General features: G+C 41.0%; 1 protein-coding gene across 1 annotated transcript; it reads left to right on the forward strand.

Annotated features, from left to right (window-relative positions):
* The first annotated feature begins 693 nt into the window (after window positions 1-693).
* On the forward strand, window positions 694-15,632 carry LOC116592527 (lysozyme-like protein 1). Its single transcript, XM_032345703.1, has 5 exons — window positions 694-794; window positions 2,712-2,874; window positions 3,372-3,530; window positions 14,541-14,619; window positions 15,404-15,632. The coding sequence occupies exons 2-5, from the start codon at window positions 2,736-2,738 to the stop codon at window positions 15,471-15,473; spliced, it is 447 nt and encodes a 148-aa protein (XP_032201594.1). The 5' UTR covers window positions 694-794; window positions 2,712-2,735; the 3' UTR covers window positions 15,474-15,632.
* Window positions 15,633-18,132: the final 2,500 nt, after the last annotated feature.

Genomic DNA, 18,132 nt, shown 5'->3' on the forward strand with positions numbered 1-18,132 from the left:
AGACAGAGAGGGAGGGGAAAGCAGACTCCCCATTGAGCAGAGAGCTCGATGTGGGGCTCGAGCCCAGGACCCTGAGATCATGACCTGAGCTGAAGGCAGAGGCTTAACCCACTGAGCCACCCAGGTGCCCCGATTTGAGTTATTCTAAGAGGTGTGAGTGATATTTCATTTTGGTTTCAGTTTCTATTTCTCTAATGATGAAAGATGTTGACCATCTTTCCTACATCTTGAGTTGTGTTGCTGATCTCACTAAGATATTTTATTAATAATAACAAATTATAACAAGACATTTTGTGCTATTAATATAATTTTTAAATGTTAATTTCACCTCTATCTCATCCTTTTTCAAATCTTGGTTTCATGTATGTTTATAATTTAAGTAACATTAGTATAGAACATGAATGTGATTCATAATCTGATATATACCTACAAGGGGTACGTGCTCAATGTTAATGGGATCTCCAAACTTGTTTGGAGACAGTTGCCCGAGAAAGAAGCTTGTGCTTGGATGGGAGGCCCTAGTGCAGTTGTATAGTGAGGAGGGCTGTTGGGGAGGACAATAAAAAAGAAAAAAAAGAGAGGTAAGGAAGGCCCAGAACGTAGTTATCACCCAAGTCCCAAGAAACAGGATTCTAGAATCTCTAGGCAGTAGGGAACAAGAGTTAAGAATTCTTCTCTCTCTAAGGCTCTGAAGAAAGATTCCTGGTTGAAGACAGATCACTTGGGTCTTGTCAGAATCAGAAATGGCTTCATGGGGTGCAGGAAGCTCATGTGAGCTGCCAATCACTGATTGAGTAAGTAAAGGAATATTCCTTTCATGCAGGGTCTCTGGGGTAGGCACCAGGAATCTGCCTCTTTGGTAAGATCTGAAGTAGTCCAATGAAGCCACCTGTCCCAAAGAATCAGCAACAGCAACCTTTGCTTGCAGGACGCCGAACATGGTGCTTGGGGCTACCACTGCTGGGCGGGGGGGGCTTGTTTTGTTTTGTTTTGTTTGCTGCCAGTGTGATTCTAAGGCAGGGGATGGAAACCAACCTAACTGATAAGGTCTGCATAGTAAAACTCTTGTGTATCCCCCTCAGTGCCTGGCATATAGCTCACTGCTTACATCAGGGACCATTCCTGAAAAGGGCCAGATAATAAATATTTTAGACTTAGTGGTCTGTATGGTCTGTAATCCAACCACTCAACTCTGTGAAAAAGAACCATGCACTCTATATTACCGAATGGGCATAGCAACGTCCCAATACAATAAAACTTTACTTACAAAAGCAGGTCTGGTTTGGTGACCCTCACTATTCACCAGTATGTATCCTATATACCCTACAGGACACATATTTACCTTATTGTTTAGTTACTTTAAAGACCGCATAATGATTCTTCCTCTCACCTTTCTGAATACTCAGCCCTGTTTTTAGCCTCACCTATCCACTGGAGAGTGTACTCTAAGAGAGCAAAAAATAACTTTAGAAATTTCTAGGCAGTGCAGAAAATGATGGTGGGTGAAAATGTGTATGAACATCACATTCAGTATCAGAAATTTCACTCCACCCCTCAGCAAGGTTACTGTATGTGGGGAAGACATTGCTTCAAGAGAGGAAGCACTTCTAGAAAACCAATAGCCAACAAGGCATGGAACTTTCTGACACTTAATTTGTAAGTGGAAACCACTTTAAAAAATTCAGTGGGGGGTCTCTTTATGGGTTCTCTACTCCCACCACCACTTCCCTCCTCTTATGACCCATTGTCACCTGTCCCCTCACTCAACAGTCAATACCATGACTTCTAAAAAGGCGGGCCCACGACATAGTGATGAAGGAGCTCAGAGAAACACTGCACTCGCAACACAACATTATGGTTTTGAAACAACATTTCTGCATTTGGGACAGTATTAAGAGGATGGAAGAAAGATAAGGTGCTAGGCCTTCTTGCTTCAATAAAGCCCAAATAGTAAATCTTAAAGTTGTCCATGCAGACCCGTGTGTATTTCATCTCTGGTTGAAACTGGGTCATGTTCCCCCATGCATAGGGAATGCTTCAGTCTTTGTATTCTATTTTTTTCTATTCATATAATTAAAATGGGAATTCAGGAGATGTATCACCCCCTGTGGTTTCTAACTGGACATCAATAAAGGAGGGTTCATTTCTTTGCTTGCCTGACCCAGGGAACATAATAGTATTTACTTGACAGTGACCATGTAGGAAAGTATTAAGAGCCTGCACTCATTCTTCTTTATACTGTATATTCCTATACTTTGTTTCTGGTTCTAAGTAGTTAAAAAAAAAAAAACAGGAAGTGGAGGGATGGGCAAAATGGGTGAAAGGGAGAGGGAGACACGGGTTTCCAGGTAAGGGATGAATGAGTCACAGGAATAAAAGATATATGAGGGGCTATAGTCAATGATACTGTAATAGCATGGAGTGACAGACTGTAGCTGCACTTGTGGTGAACATGGCGTAAGAGATAAACTTATGACTTGTCAAATTACCCTGTTGTACATCTGACACTAATGTATTATAGCAATAAAACAGCTTTTAAGATTTAAAAATTAAAATAAAATGTAAATAATACAAAATTAAATTAACAGAAAATATCTCAGCTGGGCCACCCACAACCATGACAAATGTTTAAGTTCTCAGTGGCAATAGACTTAATCTCAGGACTCAGGACAAAGCAAGGTGGTTTGACCTGTTCTCCTGATCTTTGACAGGTTCTGCCTCCAACAGACCTGGGGATGAAGGCTGCTGGCATCTTGGCCCTGATTGGCTGCCTGGTCACGGCCACTGAGCCCAAAGTCTACACTCGCTGTAAACTGGCAAAAATATTTTCGAGGGCTGGCCTGGACAATTACCAGGGCTTTAGCCTTGGAAACTGTGAGATTTCTTTCTTCCTGTTCTTTTCCTACCTTTGGTCTCTCTGATGAGATGCCTGAGTCTCTCCAAACCCCCAGCTTTGCCTTGTCCCCAGCTGTTCCATGCTCTGCCTACCCCTCCCAAGGACGCCTACTAGCTATCCACGTATTCTCAAATGATGCTCCCTGGGGCACCTCTCTTCCTCCCTACCCCTCATGTCCTCACTCCTGGAGTCCTCCACAAATGACACCAGCGAGGGAAGGAGAAAACTACGTCTCCCTTGCTGGCATGGTAAGGGCAGACCTGACTTCTGACCTAGTCTGGGTGCAGCCACTGACTAGGTGTGCCACTTTGGAAGTGCCTCATGGGTGTGCTACTTGCCCTGTCCCCCCTCTCCCCCAAGTTCTGCTGGGACCACAGCATTATGGTAACATGTGTAAAGGAGCTCTCCTCTAAGAGCAGATTTGGAGAACAAAATGTATTTCTTTTATTGGCATTTCTGGGTTTTCCCCGTCTAGGGATCTGCATGGCATACTATGAGAGCCACTACAACACGACAGCTCAGACCGAGCTGGAGGATGGAAGCATCGACTATGGCATTTTTCAGATAAATAGTTTCACATGGTGCAGACGTGCTAAGCTACAAGAGAAGAACCACTGTCACGTGGCCTGCTCAGGTACACTTTGATTTTTTTAAAAATAATGTCCTCAGTTCTTTCCACAGTTTGGCGACCGTGGCCATTGCTGCTATAAACATTGGGGTACAGATGGCCCTTCTTTTCACTACATCTGTATCTTTGGGGTAATGGCCATGGTTGCCAAACTGTGGAAAGAACCAACATGCCCTTCAATGGACAAATGGATAAGGAAGATGTGGTCCACATACACTATGGTCCAGGTTCTGGTCCATCAGAAAGGATGAATACCCAATTTTTGTAACAGCATGGACGGGACTGGAAGAGATTATGTTGAGTGAAATAAGTCAAGCAGAGGGAGTCAATTTCATATGGTTTCACTTATTTGTGGAGCATAACAAATAGCATGGAGGGCGCCTGTGTGGCTCAGTGAGTTAAGCTGCTGCCTTCGGCTCAGGTCATGACCTCAGGGTCCTGGGATCAAGTCCCACATCGGGTTCTCTGCTCAGCAGGGAGCCTGCTTCCCTTTCTCTCTCTCTCTGACTGCCTCTCTGCCTACTTGTGATCTCTCTTTCTTAAATAAATAAATAAAAATCTTTAAACAAATAGCATGGAGGACAAGGGGAGATGGAGAGGAGAAGGGAGTTGAGGGAAATTGGAAGGGGAGGTGAACCATGAGAGACTATGGACTCTGAAAAACAATCTGAGGGTTTTGAAGGGGCAGGGGGTGAGAGGTTGGGGGAACCAGGTGGTGAGTATTAGAGAGGGCACGGATGGCATGGAGCACTGGGTGTGGTGCAAAAGCAATGAATACTGTTACGCTGAAAATAAAAAAAAAAAAATAATGTCCTCAGGAGACTGTGGACTTTGAGAAACAAACCAAGGGTTTGGGAGGGGAGGGAGTCAGGGCGGGGGGCAGTGAGCCTGCTGGTGGGTATTATGGAGGGCATGTGTTGCATGGAGCACTGGGTGTGGTGCATAAACAATGAATTTTGGTACACTGAAAAAAATTAAATTAAAAAAAAACTGCATGGAAAGAAACATCTTGCCTAATCTCACCTACAGATGAAAAATCATTTGAAAAATAGATTTCTTGGAGTGCCTGGGTGGCTCAGTGGGTTAAAGCCTCTGCTTTCAGTTCAGGTCATGATCCCAGAGTCCTGGGATTGAGCCCCGCATCAGGCTCTCTGCCCAGAGGGGAGCCTGCTTCTTTCTTTCTCTCTGCCTGCCTCTCTGCCTACTTGTGATCTCTCTGTCAGATAAATAAATAAAATCTTTAAAAAAAAAAGAAAGAAAAATAGATTTCTAACTAGAAACCACAGCGTAAGAGAAAAACAGCAAAATATTCCACAAGAGTTCAAAGAAAATATTAACCCAGAATTTTATGTACGGTAAAAATATTCATCAGGAATTATGAAGAAATCAAGACATTTTCAGATGAAGGAAACCTAAGAGAAGTTTTCACGGATCTGCCAACAACAATCGCTAGAGTAAATTATTGAGGCAGAAAATAAATTATAAAACAATGAATCTTACAACATGTCAAAGGAAGGAGTATGGAAGTAAAAATGAGTAAATACAATGGACTTTGCTTTTCTTGAATTTTCTAAATTATGTTTGATTGCTGAAAAAAATTATATTGTCTAATGTAGTTCTCGGTGTATATAGAGGAAATACTTAAGACAGTTATACTAGAAAGGGGATGGCAAAGGGGCTTAATGAAACTGAGATTTCTACACTTCATCTGAATGAGAAAATTTTTCAGAATTAAAACCACAGAAGGCAAAAGCAAAACAAAAAATACACAAAAAAAGAAGACTGGGAGACAAAGAACAAGCACAATGAATAGAAAACATTTACAAATATGGCAGATATTAATCAATGATATCAATAATCATTTTAAATATGAATGATCTACATATGCTAATAAAAAGACAGAAACAATCAGAAAGTAAAAAAAAAATAATAATGTCCTCAGGGATAAAAGCAAGAAAGCTGTATAATGGACTATCTACCCATTTTCTGCTTTGACAAAAACTTGGAGTAGATGTGCAACTAGGTCTATGCCATGCCAATAAATTATTCAACGGTTTCCCGGGGTGACACTTACCGTCCTGTGGCCTACTTGCCCAGAGATGATTGACTTCTTCTTGGATGGTTTTTGTGAATCAACCAGGAAAATGGAGGGGTGTAAAAATTATCTTATTACCCTTTCATGCATAGAGACATTATGTATGTTCAGTAAGAAGGAGAAAACTGTTTGCCAACTGTGAAGCAATTTATTGAAATCATGCATTGATGCTTCTTTGCACAGAACAAGACAAATAAATACACTTTACATTTTGTAAACAGTATAAATTAAGCTAGAATTCACTTCTAAGGCTTCTACTTCAATCATTTAAGAAATATATGTGTGCACAGAAAAGGCTGACGGAAAGCATCAGACATAAATTCTGGTATTGGGAAAGAATATATGTTTTAGGAAGTTAAAGGACTATAAACAGGTGTGGGTTAAGTGCTGTGGACTTTAGAGGACAAAGACCTCATTGATCAAATCATGGAAAGTCTTGTAGACACAATGATATTTGATCTAAGGCTTGGAAGATAGGTAAAATTTGGACATTCAGAGGTAGAGAAGAGTCATTCCAGGTAAAGGGAACAACAGAAGCCAAAAGGTGCATGTGGAGAGAGGGTATGGGGCACACACAGGGAAAAGTGAGACATTTGTGTTATCTGGAACAAAGGGGATGTTAAGACAAATAACAGGACCTAGGGTTGAACGGTTGATTACTACCTGATTATGAAGGGCCTGGGAAGCCAGGTAAGATATATGTACCGATTTCTGCCTGCAATAGGAATCAACAGAGGTCAGTTGATTAAGAATTGTTCCAGAAGGATTAATCTGCAGACAGGGTATGAGATACTGCCATTGCAAAGGTTGAGGTGAGAGAAAGACCTGAATGATGGTCATGGCTGATGGGATGGAGAACAGACAAGAGACAGGTCCTGCCCTCTCTCTACATCGTGAACACCACGAGGGCAAGGATTTTATCTGTTTTGTTCACTGATATATTCTCAATGCCCAGAAGGGTGTCTGTCCAGAGTTTTGGGGTTCAATAGATATTCATTAAATAAATGAATGGAAGGAATTAGGAGCAAGGTTGAAGATAAGGCGTTATAAGATATTCTGTGGCAAACTCCTTAGGAGCAGGAAATAAACTTTTAATTCCTCTTTGACACAAACAGGATAATCAGTGCATATGTTTGAATGTGTGAATGATTGAACAATATGTCAATTTTCCAGTAAATTGTCCCTACACCTACATTACAAGAGTATGGTCACTAACTCCTGAAGAAAATCATACAATTGTCAATCAATTCCTAATTTAGAACATTTTTCTGTTGGGCTAAAATCCACCTCTTTCTAGCTTTCTTCCATTAATTCTATTTTTTCCTTCTGGGTTTATTTAAAACAAATTTGCTCCATTTTATACACAGAAACTTGTTAAATGTTTGAAAATAACTAGTAGATATTTCTTATCTTTAATTTCTTATCTTCTGGGCTAAAACATTCAGTATCTTCACCTTCCTACAGATATGACTTTTAAACCCCTCCCCATCCATGGTCAAGTTCATTAGCATTCCCCAATAGTTTGCCAATGAAGTCTTCACTTCAATACAGCACCTGGACATGAACATTTTTAGAAGTTGAAAAGCAGGAGGACAAGGGCTGGCTAATTAAGTAATTAAAGAAATCTGAGACCTAAACTGACAGTAGGAAAGACAAGAAGCAACCATAGAATCCTAAAAGGGCTCAGAAATCAGCAGGGTCAGCTAATTCTTGAAACTGGAATGAAAGTAGGTAGAAAATAGGAGAATCAGTGAGAAGCCCAATTAAGGAGCAGCTAGACCATCCGTTTCCCTTCCTGACTCCATTCAGCTACTGACTGTTCCTCCCCAATTCTGGCAGAACACTGGAACATTCCTTTTTGGACAAGTGAGTAGAAAGTCAACTGAGGGACCTCAATAACCTGTGAATGTGAGAGTTTCATACTGAAGACACAGGAGATTAAATTAAAGTTACCATAGTCCCAACAACTTTCCTCCACTTAGATCCTAGAATGACAGACAGCGGCAGGCTATCCTCTCCAGAAGAGAAGATCTGCCCAGGAGAATTCAGACAGATGAAAAGGAAATAACCAAAGATTCTGTGTAGGAGCTCTCCATGAACAAAACTAGCCAGGCTTCCTTATAGGAAGATACACAATTGAAAATCCCCATGTCTGTGTATAGAACACCTACGAATCAGTTCTTAAGTCTCTCTTTCTTTCTTTCTTTTTTTTTTTTTTTTAAAGATTTTATTTATTTATTTGACAGAGAGAGATCACAAGTAGATGGAGAGAGAGGCAGGCAGAGAGAGAGAGAGGGAAGCAGGCTTCCTGCTGAGCAGAGAGCCCGATATGGGACTTGATCCCAGGACCCTGAGATCGTGACCTGAGCCGAAGGCAGCGGCTTAACCCACTGAGCCACCCAGGCGCCCCTTAAGTCTCTCTTTCTTAAATGGGTGCAGATAACCAAGAATCGCCAGACTCCATAGACATGTCATTCACATGCAAGAGTGAGACAAACCAAAACAAAAAACAATATGAGATAAAAGTAACTGTTTTAAAAGCAGAGATTATACAGGGAAATGAAAATTTCAAATGAAAAAGGGAAGTATCAACGATATCTTCAGATAGATAACATGTCTTATCAATGAAACAAGAAAAGGATGCTTTATAAAGAAGAAATATTTGGAGAAGAGCTCCTGGAAATTCAAAGTATGACTGCAGACACACAAAAAAACTCAATAGATAAGTTGGAAGATAAGATTGAGGAAATCTCTCTAAAAATAGAATTAAAAAGAGATGGAAAATAGGAGAAATAAGGATATGAAAAATAAATGAATCTGAATAGCATGTTACAGCAGGATAGAAGAGAAACAGTAGATAGAATGAAATCTTTAAAAAACATTTCCAGGGGCACCTGGGTGGCTCAGTGGGTTAAAGCCCCTGCTTTCGGCTCAGGTCATGATCCCAGGGTTCTGGGATAGAGCCCCGCATCAGGCTCTCTGCTCAGCGGGGAGCCTGCTTTCCTTCCTCCCTCTCTGCCTGCCTCTCTGCCTACTTGTGATCTCTGTCTGTCAAGTAAATTAAAAAAAAAAAAAAATTAAAAAAAAAAATTTCCAGAACTGAAGGGCATCTGTTTCCTACTTATAAGGCCCATCACATAATCTATGTTGATTAACATAGTTTCACACTAAGGCACATCCTCATGAAATTTCAGGAAACTAGAGAGAAATAGAATACAGTATAGTCTTCAAAGAGAAGATGTGTGTTTTTTGTGTGTGTGTTTATCTTACTTGATGTTCATTAACATTTTGGATCCCTGGGTTCATAGCTTTCATCTTTTCTCCTTCTAAAACTTTAATGGTATATGTATCAGATCATTTGAAGTGTCCCACACGTCACTGAGGCTCTTCATTTTTCCCATCTTTTTCCCTTTATGTGTTATATTTTCAATAGTTTCCATCACTATATCTTCAAGTTCTCTTTTTTCCAAAGTGCTTAGTCTATTAAATTCATTCATTGAGTGTTTTATTTCAGAGATCGTATATTTTTATGCAAGGTCATTGCTATATAGCTTTCATTTTCCTCATTTTATTCATGTTTTTCTTTAAGCCCTTGATATAAATAAACATATTTATAAATTGTCTTAAATTCCTTGCCTGGTAATTCAATCAACTGTATCATTTCTGGGTCTTATTGACTGATCTTTTCCCTGGTTAGGGGTCACATTCCTTTGCCTCTTTGCACATACAATAATATTTTGTTGGATCCTAAAGATAGTATATGTTACATTTTTAAGTGTCTGGATTATGTTTTCTTCCTTTAAGGAGTGTTGGATTTCATCTTGGCAAGTAGTTAATTCTGATCAGCCTGACCCTTTTAAGACTTGCTTTTAAGTTGTGGTGGGGAGGAGCACCTGGGTGGCTCAGTTGGCTAAGCCACTGCCTTTGGTTCAGGTCATGATCCTAGAGTCCTGGGATCAAGTCCTGCATCAGGCTCCCTGCTTGGCGGGGAGTCTACTTCTCCCTCTGACCTCTTCCCTCTTATGCTTATGCTCTCTCTCTCTCTCAAATAAATAAATAAGATCTTAAAAAAAATTGTGGTAGGGAAGTTTGAGAGTCATGTTTATGGTGGGGTTAATTCAGTGCTACTACCAACACATGCCTTTTCTGGTGTCTTTTGAATGTCCAGGGGTTCACCAATGTCTCTCCCTTCTGATTAGTCAGAAATCAAATGTCTCCCAGACCCATGTAAGCTCTGTAAGTGTAGAGGTCCCCAGTAATTGTTTTCTAGCTAGCTTCGTGGAGTCTTACCCTTTGCAAGTCCAGTTTAAGCCTTTGGCCAAAGGTTCAGTGGAATCCCTTCGCTGATTTCTGGTGTTCTTCTTTTTGATCCCAGGACTTTTCCCCACAAATTGCAGCTGCCTTCGCCTCTTACCTCTGTCTCCTCCACTTAAATTGCCATCTCCTGCCTGGGTTTTAACGTTCTGGTCTGGCAAATGCCTCTGGGCAGAAAGTCATGGTGATCATAAGACTCTTCTCCTTTGGTTTCTATCTCTCAAGGGTCATGATCTCACCTTGCCTTTTGCCGAACATCTGAAGATAATGTGCTCGTGCATTTTGTCTAGTTTCCTAGCTGTTTACAGTGGAAGAGAAAATCTTCTCCTTCATGGCCGTGCTTGACTTTACATGCAGTTGACTAATTTAATATTGTTCAATTTGTTTTCAAATACGGAAGTCTGGGGCAAACCTATATCTGCAAGGCAATCTTGAATTCTAGAAAATTAAAATGTTGGATGGTTCATGGTTAGAGGTGAACGAACACTCATATCTGCTTTCTCATCATAAAGAGCATGAGATTTTTAGAGACAGCTTTAAAATAGAAAACAGGATGTTGGTTTTATATCCTAATCACCCCTCAGTAGCTGGCCTCCCTCCGCCTCAGGCCAGAGAAGCTTTAATTATGGACAATGTCATTCTGTCCCACGTATTACAGAAGTAGGGACATTTGTCATGGGAACCCGGAAACAAGTAAGCCTTATGGTCTCTTTATGAGAAACATGACGTTCCCTACATGTACGGGTCATGTGCACCTTTTGACCATCTTCCAAAGCCATGCCATCTCACTCCCAGGCCAAAATCTATTTCCAAAATTCCTGCCTACCATCCCCAAACTATTTGGACAGAATATTTTTATATATGCATATATACACACAAATAATAATATAATATCAATCTTTATTTTCCTTCAACAGCACAGACCTCTTTAAAGTAAGAGATGTTTACGAAAAAGGAAGGTGATTGTTGTCTCTTGTATCTAGCGTCATCTACTTTTATTACTCTCTATTTCCCATCAGCTGGGTATCTAACTTGGCCTTTGTCACTCCAGAGAGAGGAAGGAGATGTAAATTGTTGACATGATAGTGATACAGTAGGTGGGAAGCAGGAGATGGTGGGGAGAGACGCAGAGACATTGAAGCACAACAAACTTACCTGAAAATACCGTAGTTCTTTCTGCGTAGATTGCTGATGTTTTCTGTTGTTTATGTGGGAAAATAAACTCTTCAGTTGAATAATGCTTTGCTGTTCCACAGAACCCTTTGACTGCAGAGACTTGTCTATTTAAAGTAAATGGAGCAGAAGCAATTCTTGGCCTGGAGCCTTAGAAATACTTGCTCTCTTGCCTCATTTCTGCCCCTCTGCTGCCCCTCTGTGGTCATTTCACTGTATTTTCACATCTCAGCATACCAGGTTCTCCATTCCCAGCCCCCATCTCCCTTCACGCATTTTCCCAAGCAAATTCAAAGTCACGTCCAACTAGCACTTTCAAGACATCTCATTATTGTTACAAAAAGCTACAGCGAAGTGGGGGACTAACAAACAAACTACAAGGTCTCCAGCACATGGGCCTGAGAACCTAATCCTCTGGCCAATGATACACACTATCTCCAGCCAAGCAAACTGCCTTACCTCCAACACAAGCCTTCCACATGACGTTGTACTGTCCTGGCATAACAGAATACTCTCTATGTCTTCCCCACTATGGATAGCCTGTTTCTTTCCCACTCCCTGAGGGCCCACTGGACCCACTTCTCCTAGGAAACAGGCTCCAACCACTTTTAAACACAAACGGTATCTCAGCACTTACCAAGCGTGTGTGCGCCCCAAATAAAGTGTCTCTAGGTAATTTGAACATGCAGCAGATACCAAGCACTTGAGTTTGGATGATCTCCTGATAAATAAATAATTACTTGAAAAATGAATATTTATGTTTTTATTCTCAACTTCACTGGCATCTGTAGCACTCCATAAGCAGGCCTCTTTGCTTACGTGAGTTGGAAGGAAGTAGTCAAGGACAATAGAAGGTAAGCCATGGGTTTGAATGCAGGTTCATTTAAAGGGCTGACCGTGGCACGCACCCACACAGTTGTTTGAGGCTGAACACAGATAATACACAAAGAGACCTAACAGGAGCTGGACACACAGTAAGTTTTTAATAAAGGTTGGCTCTTAGTAAGAACGATTACTATTCTAACTAATCTCTCTAGAAATTAGGCAAACAACTTATAACCTAACAAAGCTTTGGTTTTCACTGTGAATCAGATGTTACTGAATTTGCATAATGTCTCAATTGCTTATTTTTTAGAGGTTGTCATACCTTTTGTTAATCTTCTCTTGTTTAATAGAAGTTTGTTTTAAATTAAAAAAAAAGATTTAGAATGAATTTGCTCAAAAGAAATCTATCACTACCTTTATCTTTTAGTTAAGCTTATCTGAGAAAGCAACCCAATTAGCAACTACACTGGCATACTCAAGAAAAACTCCATTTTCAACTGAGTTTACAAAATAATTGTGTATTGTATTGATCTGTTTAGGCTGACATTATTCTTTTTTGGTTATAGTTTTCTGAAAATAAAAATAATGCATTTCTACTGTCAAAAGTTCAGAAATATGCAGTGAAGTTATAAGAGCCTTTTTATCCCACAATTGAGAGCTAAACCTTCAAATACTGGTAACGATGACTATCTTTTTATTTTCTCTCTCAACCAGTGCTGTCCAATAGTATTTTCTGGGTCGATGGAAATGTTCTCCAGCCATTCACTATGAGAACCACTAGCTACAATAAAGATTCATAAGGCATCTGAAATGGAGTGAGAGCAACTGAGGCACAAAAGTTCTGATTGTATTGATTAATTTAGATTTAAATAGACCCATGTAGGGAATGGCCGCCATATTGGACAGTGTAGCCCTAGGAGGATATTTTTTACAATACTGAGAACCTTACATTAGGAGCATTTTCACTATCACAAAATCTTCTCAACATTTGATTTTAAATGGCACTCTGTTTCATTCTATGTAAATATTATTATTATTAATGTGAACACCTCTCTTATAAGGCAATTAGATCTTTTCCATTTGGAAGTAAATTAAACAAAGCTACAGTAAACACTTTGTAAATAAATCTTTGTCTACATTCATAATTCGTTCCTCAAGATAGATCCAGAAAGGGGCGCCTGGGTGGCTCAGTGGGTTAAGCCTCCACCTCCGGCTCAGGTCATGATTCCAGGGTCCTGGGATTGAGTCCCGCATGGGGCTCTCTGCTCAGCAGGGAGCCTGTTTCCCGCTCTCTCTCTCTGCCTGCCCCTCTGCCTACTTGTGATCTCTGTCAAATAAATAAATAAAATTTAAAAAAAAAAGATAGATCCAGAAAGAGAAATTACTAGGTGAAAGATTAAGAACAGCTTTAAGGTTCTTGACCCATACTATTACATTGCTTTCCTGAAAAGTCGGACCTATTATACTCTCACCAGCAAGCACTGAAGAATGCCTTTGTCCTTGCACCCTTGTCAACCTGGAACATTACCCTGTCCTTTAAAAATCTTGGCCTAATTAATAAATAAAAATGATATCAAATAGTGTAGGCTTTTGTGTCTTTGGTGGTGGTGGTGATGGGCAGAGAGATGGACCTCCCAGATTCCCCCTGAAGGAAAGATGTCTGGCTCTAACAGCGTCTGTGTAATTTTCAGACTATCTCCCTGGCACCACCTTTGGGGTTGTCTTAGCTGCAGAGGACTGCCCCATCTGATATTGTGCCCCTCCGGGGAAGTCCACACCCAGGGACTAACTGAGAGGGATTCATAAAGACTTAACCATTTGGATACCACTTAGTCAACTTTGATGGGCCTGCATTTCAACTGGACATCTCTATCTGCCTACTCCAGCTTCTGTCCCCTTTTTTGCACAGATGTGGATCTCTAAGAAACACTCTTCACCCCAAGCTCATGTTTGCATTTACTTCTGAAGAAGTGCAACAGAAATGATGGTGGACTTTATTTGCCTTTTTCTATCACGTTTGCATGGAGGGTTTTGAGGCTGCTTCTGGGCAAGCAGGAAAGAATGCTCAGGCCAGTGCATTCATTTGCAATCTGAAGATCTGTTATGTAGGAAAGCCCTAGAAAAACTAACAAAGACTAATGTGTCTCACATAAACATTTTTGCATGTAAAAAAACACCTTGGATGGATTTTTTTTTAAATGCACAAACTGGAAAGTTAAATAGACAAGTTTAATATTTATCTATAAAGAGATCATAAGTGCCAAAGCATCCCCAGTCAAGAAAAAAAAAAAAAACAAAACAACCATTGTACTGTCCTCCTACCTTTGTATTTCTTTAGGACACAGGAGACACTATCCTCCTGTGCCTAAACACATCCCCTAAAACCCTTCAGGACCATAACTTCACGAAGCCCAAATGTGGCTACTCTACAAATTAAAAAAAAAAAAAATTCTTTGATTTGTAAAGAAGCACAACAAAAATAAGAACATGGCTCATAGTTCTTTCCACCCTCCTGTTCCAACAAGCAGTGAGAAAAGTGCAGAAAACCTGATCAGGGCTTACCCCTCAAATAACAGTCTCAGCTAATACTCTACTCCTCTCTCTCACAGCCTTGATCACGGATGACCTCACAGATGCAATTATCTGTGCCAAGAAAATTGCTAAAGAGACAGAAGGGATGAACTATTGGTAAGAGTTTCTCCTTGGCCAACTTTGGCTGACGTGGCCAAAACCGACCGTGTCCATTCATCACGCCTCATTGGGCACTGATAAGCTCACCTCTGCAGAGGTCCCATGATGTTAATGTGACCTTGTCTCCCTTCCCCATGAATGTGTGGCTGGACAGTGAACACGGTGAAGGGGGTTTCTATGGGGACGAGAGACAGTATGAGTCATGGCGGTTTGCGATTGCTTTTCACATTAGTATTCCAAACAACAGAGCAATTCCTCATGTGAATTTCTGGTGAAGGTCATACACCAGAGGAAAAAAGCTTGAATTTGCTCTCCGCTTGGACGAGATCTTGGAGGGCAACATCTTGAGGGGAGAGAGAACATGCAGTAGCAAGAGAAAAATGACCATGTCAGTTACACACCATCCATTGGAGGGGAGCTGCCTAGGACAATGCACAGACACGGTCTCTGGTGCTCCCAGTTACCCAAGGCTGGGTTTCCTGTGAACATCGCTAATCAGGTCACCCACTTGGGGAACCTGAATTTTCAGTGGTGTAGGTGTTGAACTAAATGATCCAACCCTATAAAAGTTGTGTTTACCTGTTGCTAAGGCTAATGAGGGCTAAGAGCAAATCTAGAAGAGAAAAGTCTTAAGGCAAAGGATAAAGTTGTCGGATCTCAGAAACAAAACTAAATCCTGGGAACCGCTGGTAAATTTGGTTAATTACCTATGGTTTCAAACCTATGGATATTTGGATTGTCATGCTTCTTTCTGTTGTTCCTGCTTCCCTCTCCTCTTTAGGCAAGGCTGGAAGAGACACTGTGAGGGCAAGGACCTGTCTGAGTGGAAAAAGGGATGTGAGGTTTCATGAACTGGAACTGGACCCAGGAGGCTCGGCAACCACTCCCTAGGATTTGTAGTGAATGTCCAAGTTCTCATGTCACCTTGTCCCCCCTTCCTCCCAATGTTCCTTCTTGAAGTTGGAGAGGGAAAACTAAGTTACAGTTTTAAGGAAATAAATATTTCCATTTCGGTATCTTTACTTCGCCCTGACTCTGTTTAAGCGATGTCATAAAAGCACAACGGTGAGATTTGAAAAGTCACCTGCAAAATAGTTCTCACCCTCAAAAGAACAAAATTCCATCTTTGTCATAAGGTTTCCTGGCTCTTTTGGCCCTGAAATGGCTTCTCATTTAAAAAGAGGACTCCTGGGGCATCTGGATGGCTCAGTCGGTTAAGCAACTGACTCTTGGTTTGGCTCAGGTCGTAGGGTCAAACTCTGTACTGGGCTCCATGCTCAGTGTGGAGTCTGCTTCGGACTCTCTGTCCCTTTCCCGCTGCACCTCCCTCCTGCTAACTCACTCTTTCTCTCTTTCTCAAATTAAATATTATTTTAAGAAGAAGACTCAAGGGGTGCCTGGGTGGCTCAGTGGGTTAAAGCCTTGGCCTTCAGCACCGGTCATGATCCCAGGGTCCTGGGTTCAAGCCCCACATCGGGCTCTCTGCTCAGCAGGGAGCCTGCTTCCCCATCTCTCTCTCTCTCTGCCTCTCTGCCTACTTGTGATCTCTCTCTGTCTGTCAAATAAATAAGTAAAATCTTAAAAAAAATTCAAATCAAGAAGAGCAGGAGATGAATGACCATGGATTGTTGACCTTTTTCCTGAAGCCTTAGGTCATTCTTCTCTTGGTCAGCAGACACACTACTTCTCCTTAACTTTCTGTGAGATCTAGACAATCCTTATGGACACTCTAATGGGAAGAAGTGGGTGAAGTTGCAGCCATCATCTTTAATGTTAGAAGAGTTTCCCATGTCCCAACATCTTTTTAAATTAAATCTATCAAATTCAAAACTAACATCATAGTGGCAAAATTGCTTCCAGCCTTAGACCTATAGATTTTGTTAGTTTGTTCTGGAAACTGGTGATTATCTGAAGGACACTTCCTTAAATATAACACTGATCCAAGGAGCTCAGATCCCAAAGAGCTGTTCCCAGAATACACTCTGCTCCAGGCAGGGATGGCTCACAGGGCAGGGTAGTTCCACTCTGCTGAATTTCTTCTCTCCCATTCTCTGTCCTGCTGGGGCAGAGGTGGTTGGGGCTGCCTTACTGCAACGTTACATAGCAAACTCAAGACCAGTGCAATCTGACTTCAAGAATGCACTCAATTAGGGTTTGTTAAAGAAATGGTTATACCTACAAATAAGTTTCCCACTTAGAAGAAAGTCCCCACTGGTCAGACTGATGGATTTTGTGATAACACCTAACTGACCCATAAACACTCTCTCATTGCCAGCTGTCTGGACTCTGCCATTGGCTCATGTCTCATCCTGGCTTCACTTGGAGGCAGAGGCTTTAAAAAAAATCTGAACTGCTATTTGCCAAAATAATATAAACTTTTCCTATGTGTCTAAACAAACATAATCCGGTGACAATTCAACAGGCATTTCAAACCATGGGAAAAAAGCTTTGGAAACTCGCAGAAGAATTGAAAAAGAATTCTGTGAGATGGCTGAAGAAAACAAGAAAAATGTTAACTCCATTAATTTGTGCTTCGAGAAGTCTTGAAGTCTAGAAAATGCATCTTTCATTATTATTGATCGTACCGTTATCCATCTGCCTTGCTGCTCCCATTCTTAGCCAAACCTCCCTCATTAAACCGGTGATACTGTGTTCGTGACCAAGGTTGGCATGGCACCTGGCACCAGCTGTTCAAACACTGGGGGAAAGATTAAACAAACAAACAAAAACCCACTCGACTCCAAGAAAGGAGTGCTTTGAGATTACAAGTAAAGAGAGGTTAGCTGGCCTTACAATTTGATCTATCTTTTCACAAAACTCATAACATTTCTAAGCATGTAATCCTATTATTTCTGTCCCTAAATGTTTCATTTATTTAGTATTTCCATAAAGATTTAGGATAAAAAAATTGCATTGTCCTGGATAATTTTTTGCAATTAATGATCTCAGAAATTTATGAAGAAAATATTGCTCCTGTTCTTGAGTTATCTTTCTTTAACAAATGTATCTTGAAATAACAACTGAAACATATATTCCCTTCTACAGTTTCCAGGTTATTTGCAAATAGATTCTCCGTTTCTCCTCACAGACACCTTAGCAGCAGCTTACCACATGTCACTGCGGGGACAGTTGGATATTAGGGTTTGGAGAACTGCTTCGGTAGATACAGTCTTTCTTTGGAGACTCAGCTCTGCCTGGCTCTTGGAACCCCCCCACCCCTCAGCATCTGTCACTATGTATCCCAGTTCAGTCTCTGTCATTCTTCAACACTTTCTGTCTGGTTCAACCATTTTTTCTTGATGTCTCCTGAATCCATATACCCTTTCTCTTTGGGTGTCTTTGCTCCTGGTTCCCAAACCTGGAAGACTGTAATACTTCCCCATAGCCTCTACAAGCTCCACCCAGCCTACAGGAAGCCTCTCTGGTCCTCCAACCTCCAAACAGTCTTTTCTCTATGGTCTTTCCCAACTGGACACAGATGGGATCACAGAATGGATACAAACATGACCT

Source organism: Mustela erminea, chromosome 6 (assembly GCF_009829155.1).
Source record: "Mustela erminea isolate mMusErm1 chromosome 6, mMusErm1.Pri, whole genome shotgun sequence".
Lineage (NCBI taxonomy): Eukaryota > Metazoa > Chordata > Mammalia > Carnivora > Mustelidae > Mustela > Mustela erminea.

Coding starts and splice junctions, on each gene's coding strand:
- LOC116592527 (XM_032345703.1), top strand. CDS start 2,736: ATGAAGGCTGCTGGCATCTTGGCCCTGATTGGCTGCCTGGTCACGGCC. Junction 2,875..3,371: donor GGGCTTTAGCCTTGGAAACT/GTGAGATTTCTT, acceptor TTCCCCGTCTAG/GGATCTGCATGGCATACTAT. Junction 14,620..15,403: donor ACAGAAGGGATGAACTATTG/GTAAGAGTTTCT, acceptor TCTCCTCTTTAG/GCAAGGCTGGAAGAGACACT.